Consider the following 10,607-nt stretch of genomic DNA (forward strand, 5'->3'; position numbering starts at 1 on the left):
CCTCAAATTATTAAAGTTAGACCAACGTGGATCCTTGCTGTCCTACACACTGATCCATCTAATCTACTTGTCCTAATCCTGATCGCCCAATCACATAATGCTACGTGGATTAGTTGGGCCCACAATCATGTGCGCGGCAATTCGTTCGTCCACGAAGGCCCAATTGGTCCCACTTCGTAGTCAAATCTAATCTATATAAATGGCTCGGATATCAATGACATTCTATAGTTCAATTTACAACAACAACACGTGAATTGTGTTTGAGAGAGAGAGAGAGTGTTTTAGCCTAACCTTAAAGAGGATCATGGCCGGTGCTACGGGGAAAATTCCGGTGGGTCACCGGATTCCGGTCAATGTTGATCATGAATTAGAATTTTCCGATGGAGTGGTGAGTTTTGCCGATATGGTCTTTGGGTTTTTCGAGGACGAAGGTGAAGGGTCGACGACCGGAAGTTTTAGTAGCGGTGACGATAGTGTTGAGGATCTCGAGGAAGATCAGAGTTTGAATTTGGGAGATTTGGGTGAGAGTAAAGCTTTCTGGGAAGATCAACACCAGATTCTTCAAGTAAGTGTGTTAAGCTTTTAGGAAACATGGGGAATATTTATTTGATATGGTACTTGGCTGATGGATAGTAATCAGTTTGATTGATAAATTTGATCTAATGTTTTACAGGCAACTTTGTATAGAACAAGCTCTCTAGAATCAAAGATCAGACGCGCAACGAAAGAGGCGTTGAGGGAATCCCAATTGAGTGGACCCATTTGTTCATGCTGGAAACGGGTCTCCGGTGGATGTCGAGATTGTTTGCTTAAAGACGTTTCCGATCGTCTTGGAAAGGTTGGATTCAATAGTGCTGTTTGCAAATCCAAGTGGAGGAGATCACCAGATATCCCATCAGGTAAACAATCAAACAAACACATCTTATGGTCTCAAATTTGGGTTCATGGTTTGCCACCCTAGATGATTCTTTTCTTAGTTCACTTAGGTTCTTTATTTCGATAATTCGAGATATATATAATTCAAGTATACAAGTTACAAGTATCACTATAATGTTGAAAATTTTCCGGTTTTTAAATGAATCTTGTTCCTTCATTCAATTTTGTCTAAAATCACGTCTTCTGATGATGTAATTGTGTGTAATTATATCCGCTCTTACAATCTCAATCCATGCTCATTTTCGTGTTTGAATCAATTAACAATCCAACATATAAACCTACCCATCATTGCCTATGGGGTCTATATGATGATCTTGACGGTTCAATAAGTTAATCTCTTAGATTTTCAAAGAATTTCATTATTAATTTCTACTCAAATAATTCAATTGAACTATATATGTGACTGATTGATTATATGGCATGGTTCTTTCAGGAGAACACACATATATGGATGTTGTGGACAAACCAAGTTCTAAGAAAGGTGAGGTGAGGGTGGTGATTGAGTTAAATTTTCGGGCTGAGTTCGAGATGGCAAGAGCAAGCGAAGAGTACAACAAACTAATCAATCAGCTTCCTGAAGTCTTTGTGGGGAAGGCCGAAAGACTACATACATTGATCAAGATCTTGTGCTCAGCCGCTAAGAAATGCATGAAAGAGAATAAGATGCACATGGGTCCATGGCGAAAGCACAAGTACATGCAAGCTAAGTGGTTTGGAAGTTGTGAACGAACAATGTCTGCGCCACTCCCGAACGGATTTTCTGACCGACCACGTAAACCAAAGGCTTCCTTGCTAACGTATGACTTGCTAGAGAAATTGCCCAGTTTGCAGCATTTTACCGCGGTTGAAGTCGTTTAACTTGAAAATGAGGTTTTGTTTGAGCTCTTGATGTGTCCCTTCAGGCTGTATATTTTACCACTTTGTAAATTTTGGGAGAGAATAATCGGAAATGTAAGAGTGAGGAAATCACGGAAATGAATTTTGTTTGCTTTTATTATTATATTTCTCTTATTATTTTGTTTATTGAGGAGACTGAGGTAAAAAATGACATGGATAAAGATAGTAAGAAAATATATGAAATTGCACATATTTTTTTTTCATCTATCACATATTTTTGGTTTTTTTTTTTCTTTTCTACAAATCAACTGATATCCAAATGAGTCAAGTTTTTGAGTTCTTAAACACTAGGTGAAATCATAACTTGGTTCACTTTTGACCCCATATTTGAAAACTTAAAACTTCCTGATTTCTTTTGCAAGTTCAATCTATTATATTTGGATTTTAGAGACTATCAGGAAAGCTTCATCACCATCAAATAAAGAAGAATTGGGATCAGTTGAGTAAAGATCAAAGAGCCAAACAACTTGCGTCCTTGATTTAAGAAAGAGAACAAAGGATTAACTCTATGAACCCATCTTCCATTCCCCGACGAAGATCGTGTCAAGCTGTGACCATAAGTGCCAAGCTTTCGACACATTGTGAAAAAAGCCCATATTTGACGGTCCAAGGCAATCGAATTTCATAAAATTTGACGGATCAAGGTGTAAAAATTTTTATTGTCAATTTTTTTTTTCAATGGACCGAAACCGTTAAATTAATGGAGGATGGGAGAAATTTGATGGTTCTAAGCCGTCGAATTGGGGATTGTCAAAAATTTCAACAGCCATAGGCCATTAAAATTCGCTTTTTAAAATTTGTGGGCCTTAGCCCGTTGAATTTTCTTGTCAAAATTTTCAGTTTTCACATAATGCGAGGACATTGAATCCTACATCTTGGGTTCTCCACAACTAGTAGTACTATTGAAAACTTTTTGATATGCATGTGTTACAAGTCTAAACATGCTAGGCTAGAAGGCACGAGCAATGAGTGGGGCACAAGAGGAAGAGCCACACATTACACGAGCAAGAAATTAATGGACTACATTATCTACTGCTTCGCCTATTTTTCATTGGAAAGTCAATCCGGGATTTCATAGAATCCATGCACAAAGTATAATTTGGATAGTTTTGTCAATTAAAGATGCCTTCAATACATGTGGGTTGGTGTGATTGGTTAATCTGGGATTCTGTGAAAAAAATTTCTGTTAAGTAAAAAGAAATTCAACTCTTCCATTGGCAAGAGTCCAACATTACTCATCATTAAAAAGTTTGATTCAAGAAAATGATCTAAGAACTGTTTTTCTTTAAATATAATTCTGAAACTATAATATGGCATATCCATATAAATATGAGGTATCCTTTAACATAATCAGATGAAATGGACATCGAGAAGGTCAAATCAAGTATATAAGGAAGCAAGGAAGGTGATGGCACCATTACTGATAACTAATGACCGAGAATTACCTACATGTAATTTGTATCCTTCTATGATGAAATAAAGTTGAATAAGAAAAATGTGTCTATGTGCGAGCTGCAGTCCTTCTCCACCATCGTTAACTCCATTATGCTCTCATGAATGGCAATCTACCAAAAATTTGCTCATGCCCCAATATACTCTATTTACATTGGTTTTGAGTAAACTTCGGGGAGAGGACTAATCTCGCCATAAGGAAAGCAAGTTTACGTGCCCCAGGTCCCGGTTTGAGACGCTTTGGATCCCCCACTTCAGAGCAACGAGGGTTCCCAGAACACCAACCACCAGGTGTGAAGCTCCCATTTGTTCGGCCAAGGAGATCTCGATCGATCTTATCCAAAACGGGATCATTGTGCTTAAATTTTTGAGCAAAGGGAACATTGCTACCAATCATCATGTTTGTGTCGTTAAGGGTGAGTGTGTGTGGGTGCTGTTTTGGGGGATTGTCCCATGCAATGTAGTGTAAGTCGTGGTTTACGGTGGTGCTTGCATACTCTGGTACATTGCAGATGACTGTCTGGAAGTAACCTTCGGGAGAGGAGAGAAAGTTGATGTAGTACATGAGGAGGGTTCTCGGTGGGTTATCCCAACCCCATATGCAGAATTCTACAAATGAACGCGAGAACCATCCATGCTGAACCTGCAACAACAATTCGTGTAAATCACCCAAAAGAAAAACTAAAATCATCAACCCTTTGAACCCACACTATTTTTATCAGGTAAACAATCAAACAAACACATCACATGGTCTCAAATTCGAGTTCATGGTTTGCCACCCTAGAATGAACCGAGTTCGTAGTGGTAGAAAGATGATTCTTTTATTAGTTCACTTAGGTTCTTTATTTTGATAATTTGATTTACTAATTTGGTTCTTTAGTGCATATATATAATTTAGAATAATTTACCAAAACGGTAGAGTTTTCGAAATTAATTCCGAAAACGGTACACTGTAGCAATTAATTCCGAAAACGGTAAATTTACCGTTTTCGGAATTAATATTTTTTACCAAAACGGTAAAAACAGTAAAATATTTTTTTTTATACCGAAAATACCCTTTTTTTGTTTTACATATATATTTACAATTTTAACCTTAAAAAAATGAAAATCCAACTAAAAAGATTCACTCTCTTTCGGTAATCCATCAATCATATATATTTATAATTTTTTTTTACTGAAATCAATTTTATTTTTGTAATTTCAGTCAAAAAATAAAAAAGGGTATTTTTGGTATAAAAAAATACATTTTACTGTTTTTACCGTTTTGGTAAAAAAAATTAATTCCGAAAACGGTAAATTTACCGTTTTCGGAATTAATTGCTACAGTGTACTGTTTTGGGAAATAAATGAAAAGTTGTGCATGTTTTGGTAAATCTGCCTATAATTTAAGTATGCAAGTTACAAGTATCACTATAATGTTGAAAAGTTTCAGGTTTTCTAAATGGATCTTGTTCCTTCATTCAATTTTGACTAAAACCACATCTTCTGATAATGTAATTGTGTTTAATTATATCCGCTCTACAATCCCAATCCACGCTCATTTTCGTGTTTGAGCCAACTAACAATCCAACATATAAACCTACCCATCATTGCCTGTGGGCTCTATATGATGATCTTGACAGTTCAATTATTTCAAAAAATTTCATTATTTCTACTCAAATAATTCAATTGAACCATTTATGTGACTGATTATATGGCATGGTTCTTTCAGGAGAACACACATATGTGGATGTTGTGGACAAACCAAGTTCTAAGAAAGGTGACGTGTGGGTGGTGATTGAGTTAAATTTTCGGGCTGAGTTTGAGATGGCAAGAGCAAGGGAAGAATACAACAAACTAATCAATCAGTTTGTGACTAAAAGTGCCAAGCTTTTGACACAACATGAAAAAAGCCTATTTTTGACGGATCAAGGCAGCAAATTTTTCATTGTCAATTTTCTTTTCGATGGACCGAAACCGTTAAATTAATGGAGGATGGGAGAAATTTGATGGCTCTAAGCCGTTGAATTGGGAATCATCAAAAATTTCAACAGCCCATAGGCCGTCAAAATTCGCTTTCTAACATTTGTGGGCTTTGGCCTGTCAAATTTTCTTGTCAAAATTTTCACATAATGTGAGGACATTGAATCCTACATCTTGGGTTCTCCACGACCAGTAGTACTATTGAAAACTTTTTGATATGCATGTGTCACAAGTCTAAACAGCCAGGCTAGAAGGCACGAGCGATGAGTGGGGCACAAGAGGAAGAGCCACACATTACACGAGCAAGAAATTAATGGATTACATTATCTACTGCTTCGCCTATTTCTCACAGGAAAGTCAATCCGGGATTTCATAGAATCCATGCACAAAATATAATTTGGATAGTTTTGTCAATTAGGGATGCCCTCAATACATGCTGGTTTGTGCGATTGGTTAATCTAGGATTTTGTGAAAAAAAATATTTGTTAAGTAAAAAAAAAAATTCAATTCTTCCATTGGCAAAAGTCCAACTGATGGAATGCTTGAAAATTAACACTTAATAGGGGAAACAAAAGGTAGATAGAAGTCACTCGTTGAAATCTGCATAAAAAATGTTATGTAGAAATAGATAAATGAAGAGGCCTGGCGGACCACTTAGTACGAGTAGCTTAGAATGATTTTTTCGACAACATTTCCCATCATTAAAAAGTTTGATTCAAGAAAATGATCTAAGAACTGTTTTTCTTTAAATATAATTCTGAAACTATAATATGGCATATCCATATAAATATGAGGCATCCTTTAACATAACCAGATGAAATGGACTTCGAGAAGGTCAAATCAAGTATATAAGGAAGCAAAGAAGGTGATGGCACAATTACTGATAAGTAATGACAGAGAATTACCAAATTTAATGTGTATCCTTCTATGATGAAATAAAGTTGAATAAGAAAAATATGTCTATGTGTGAGCTGCGGTCCTTCTCCACCATCGTTAACTCCATTATGCTCTCATGAATGGCAAGCTACCAAAAATTTGCTTATGCCCCAATTTACTCTATTTACATTGGTTTTGAGTAAACTTCGGGGAGAGGACTAATCTTGCCATAAGGCGAGCAAGTTTACGTGCTCCGGGTCCTGGTTTGAGACGAGTTGGATCCCCAACTTCAGAGCAACGAGAGTTCCCAGAACACCAACCACCAGGTGTGAAGCTCCCATTTGTTCGGCCAAGGAGATCTCGATCGATCTTATCCAAAACGGGATCATTGTGCTTAAATTTTCGAGCGAAGGGAACATTGCTACCAATCATCATGTTTGTGTCGTTAAGGGTGAGTGTGTGTGGGTGCTGTTTTGGAGGATTGTCCCACGCAATGTAGTGTAAGTCATGGTTTACGGTGGTGCTTGCATACTCTGGTACATTGCAAATGACTGTCTGGAAGTAACCTTCGGGAGAGGAGAGAAAGTTGGTGTAGTACATGAGGAGGGTTCTCGGTAGGTTATCCCAACCCCATACGCAGAATTCCACAAATGAACGTGTTAGAACCATCCATGCTGAACCTGCAACAACACTTCGTGTAAATTGCCTGAAAGAAAAACTAAAATCATCAACCCTTTGAACCCACACTATTTTTTTTTTCCACGAAGTATCCTATCCGATCCCAATACTTATTCATATTCAGGTGTTGAACACCATCTGTTACATTAAACAAAAAATATAGATTTGCACCCTAGTAAAGAAAATCGTCAAACATAATAAAGTTTGTCAAATAAATTCAACAAATTTGGCTTGTTGAATAAGTGAAACGCTGATGCTTACGAGAGGTAAATAGTAATTACAGATTTATCTCATAACTTCATTGGTAATGATTTCGATTTTGAAATCATACAAAATTCTCTACTTGACCCAACTTTACTTGTTTAATATACAATTGTTTAACAGAGTGCTCCAAGTTCAAGCTCCTTCGCTTTAAGATAATTATCGAAGGATCAGATTCCAATGACTCATGGAAAATGACTCACACAAAAAACATATGATCCCAACCGTGTAAACAGGAAATCCAACGATTGGGAATAAAACAAATCTTGAGAATACTTATTTTGAGGATAAATCTCAACCGTTGAAGTTCATGTTTACAAGGTTGGGATCATGTGTTTTTTCCATGAGTCAACAGGTCCCAACCCATTATCAAATCTCTCTTCTTCTTTTGGTGGATAAATTATCTGCCTAAGGATATTGAAAAGTTCAGTTTTAAGTTAATGTGTTGAGATTATTATTATATGCATATATAGGTGTTAGGTTCAATTGAAGCCTTTACGCAGATTAATGGATGAGCCAGAGTGTTTCATCGATTTAATCCTTTACTAAGTGTATAACAGAGTAAAACTCATCAATGATCCTTCTTCTTTTCTTCGATGGATAAATAGTCTCTCCAACGATATATGATTTTTTTTTATAAAAAAAAAAAAAAAAAAAATTAGTTGCGTTGAACTTATCATAATATAGATGTATAGACCTTGTCTTCAATGCAAACCTCAAAGAAAATTAATGGATGAGATGCAGAGTTTCATGGGCTCAATTCTTTATAGTTAAGTTCAACAAAATCTCTCCATTAATTAGAACAAGAGTAAAGAAAAAGAGGGGAAAGATGACACTAACCCGTGAACAATTTAAATGCTGTTGGCAATTCTCTTTTCTCCGTAGCCCAGAAAACATCGGCTTTTGTTGACATAGAAAGCCCGGGATCTATAATCAATGGCTTTGCCCTTTGATCCCTACTCAACACAATTAAAGACAGAATTATTTGACGCTTTCAACAATGGAGAAACATAGGAAGGAACCACAGAATGAACTCACTCCTTCCACCCTAACTGACTTGTGTGCTCTACGAAATTTAGACTTCTGTTCAACCTCGAAAATGTGAAGAGCATATCTACAAATAACAAATTAAATCCATGAAAATCACAAAAACAAGACCCTCAAAGAAAACTTTGTGTCACCAAAAAATGATCCCCATTTGTAATCCAAAAATGAAATTAAACGCAACAAAACGAACCATCTTGTGTCACGAGAGGGTAGTCGGAGGCGCTGAGGTTTATAAACCAATCCCATTCTTTGTTTTCCTTCAGAAGTATGGCACAAGCATGAAGAGTATTAGCGACCATCGTGGGTCCTCTATACGTCACCATATTTGCTTTACTAATCATATGCACATTCCCAATTTTTGCAAAAATCGGATCATTTTCTACGCGTGAAGCAAGCTCTAATCTTTCTTCCGCTGCCGACTCTAAATCCAAGTGAACGACGTATTGGTTTAATGGATGATAGAGAGCACGCAAAGTTCTCCAAAGCTTCTCTAAATCACCTTTCGATCCAGAGACCAAATAAGCTAGACGAGGAAGAGATGGTCTAGTGGGTGGGGGTGGGGATTGTAAAATCTTTGTTTCGATAAAAACAGGGTTGGTTTGGTTAGCAGAAACGCGTAATGGGAATATCGAGAAGATTGAATTTATTGTATGTAACGATGAAACGAGACCCATATTGAAGGATGTAACGAGGAGAAAGGCACAGATGATGGAGCTTATAATGAGGGGGAACACCCATTTTTTCTCCATGATTAAGGGTCCCATTATTGAACCTTATCATGGATTACTCCCAATTTTGCTAAATTGCATTTGCTTGATTATGAACCCATCCCTTCAAATTTGATTAACAGTTGACGAGAACGATCCGAATTTTGGGATTCAAGTATACCTGTTAAATGAAAAACAGAAGAAATTTAATTGAATTTTTATCAAACATGAAGAATTAGAGTTTCTTTAACAACTATATGAGGTGTTTGAAACAACGATCAAGGAAAAAACTAAGAAATCGAACCGAAAAATTGTTAGAAGATTGGTAAATATAACAAATGATTCTAAATTAAAACAATTTGAAAGATAAATACGCGACAGGGTATTGTAAGTATCATGATTTCCGAATTGAAAATAAAAGAAAATCTGAAAATCACATAAATTGGATCACAAAGTTCATCAACAGAAGTCTTGTTGAACTATAAAATAGTACAAACCACCAAAGAATTGAACAAAAAGAACACACCCCAAAAAAAAATCAGAAAATATCACATGAAACAATATTGAATCAAAGACAACCCATTCCAATTAAGAAAACACAAATCCATAAAATATTTTAACAGAGAAAAAACATACAAAAAATACAAAAGATTACATTAAATAATATTAAATCCAAGAGAGAGAGAGAGAGAATCAAAGATAACTCATTAAATTAAAAGAGCACAACCAACAATTTTTGCTTTAATATCAATCAAAGTGAGAGAAGAACCTGTAAATGTTGGAAGGAGTCGTTTCTGCACGTTCTCAAGAGAAGAGAAGAGAAAGAATCAAAGAGAGAGGAAAGGGAGTAGAAAAGATACAATGGGACCAGAAGGATGTGAATAAAACCCCACAACGTGAGATATGGGTTTGGTTTTGTTGAGTGATTCTGCTGTGAAAGTCCCTTTTATTTCGGAAGTCTGGTTGAGCCATAGGCCACAATTCCACAACTTCGACGACTTCTATGATGAAATTTGTGAGGTAGAGTTTGTTGGCCCACATTAATATCATCCATCCGATTGTGGGCCCAAGATGAGTCTAAAAATTTGATGATCAAGGGTACCGGCTTGGGGATTCTTTACTGGCTATTAAATCATTGGCTGCCTCTTTTCCCACGATTTCTGACTGAGAGACCAAGGTAATTTAAGAGTTTAGTAGATCTTGTAGTTCAGGGAGTTGTATAGCTACTTAACTCCTTATCTAGTTTGCAGTTGCACAACCTCAATCAGGCTTCCAATTGATCAGATTTGAATTGGGGTCGATCAGGAACCAATTTGATAAAAATCGGATTAGAAAATTTTTCGGATTGGATGTCTCAATGTTAGGATAATTGAATGGGCTCTTTGTAGGACAAACCTAAATTGATATACAGAATCAACATAAATTTTGTATAATTAAACACAGGAATTTGTTAACATGTGCCCTAAGGGAACACGATGAAGTCCATTAAATTCACCTTGGGATCTGAATTTTATAAAAAAAAGAATTTATTTTTTTACTTATTTTCTTGAGATACGAGTAAAAAGTATTTATGGTTATGTGTGTACTTCTACGTCAAAAATGTGAGAATCGCAATAAATCCAATGTCACCCCAACATTAGGGTTTTTTTTAAACCAAGAATACCACCAAGTGCTTGTTCCCAACATATATTTAATGCACTTTAATGTGTGCCTTTAGCAAGACCCTTAAACAAAATATATAAGATGGTATATTTTTAATTTTATATAATATTATTTTAGTTAATCCAGAAT

General features: G+C 36.1%; 2 protein-coding genes and 1 pseudogene across 3 annotated transcripts; 1 reads left to right on the plus strand and 2 right to left on the minus strand.

Annotated features, from left to right (window-relative positions):
* The first annotated feature begins 230 nt into the window (after positions 1–230).
* LOC147387598 (sugar phosphate exchanger, putative (DUF506)) lies at positions 231–1,938 on the plus strand. Its single transcript, XM_086421850.1, has 3 exons — positions 231–565; positions 674–899; positions 1,370–1,938. Exons 1-3 carry the CDS (start codon positions 305–307, stop codon positions 1,792–1,794), a joined length of 912 nt encoding a protein of 303 aa, XP_086277976.1. The 5' UTR covers positions 231–304; the 3' UTR covers positions 1,795–1,938.
* A 1,492-nt stretch (positions 1,939–3,430) lies between these two features.
* On the minus strand, positions 3,431–4,054 carry LOC147387599 (beta-glucuronosyltransferase GlcAT14A pseudogene; annotated as a pseudogene).
* Positions 4,055–6,096: 2,042 nt separating this feature from the next.
* Positions 6,097–9,771, minus strand: LOC147387600 (beta-glucuronosyltransferase GlcAT14A-like). Of its 2 annotated transcripts, none has more exons than XM_086421214.1 (5): positions 9,586–9,771; positions 8,300–8,997; positions 8,101–8,176; positions 7,903–8,018; positions 6,097–6,803 (listed from the first exon to the last, which is right to left on the minus strand). In XM_086421214.1, the coding sequence occupies exons 2-5, from the start codon at positions 8,871–8,873 to the stop codon at positions 6,304–6,306; spliced, it is 1,266 nt and encodes a 421-aa protein (XP_086277340.1). In that variant the 5' UTR covers positions 8,874–8,997; positions 9,586–9,771; the 3' UTR covers positions 6,097–6,303. The 2 variants fall into 2 exon arrangements, with proteins under 2 accessions (XP_086277340.1, XP_086277341.1); XM_086421215.1 differs by lacking the exon at positions 9,586–9,771 and adding an exon at positions 9,472–9,533.
* Positions 9,772–10,607: the final 836 nt, after the last annotated feature.

This window comes from Akebia trifoliata, chromosome 13 (assembly GCF_017979445.1).
Source record: "Akebia trifoliata isolate Shusen 1 chromosome 13, ASM1797944v1, whole genome shotgun sequence".
NCBI classification, from domain to species: domain Eukaryota; kingdom Viridiplantae; phylum Streptophyta; class Magnoliopsida; order Ranunculales; family Lardizabalaceae; genus Akebia; species Akebia trifoliata.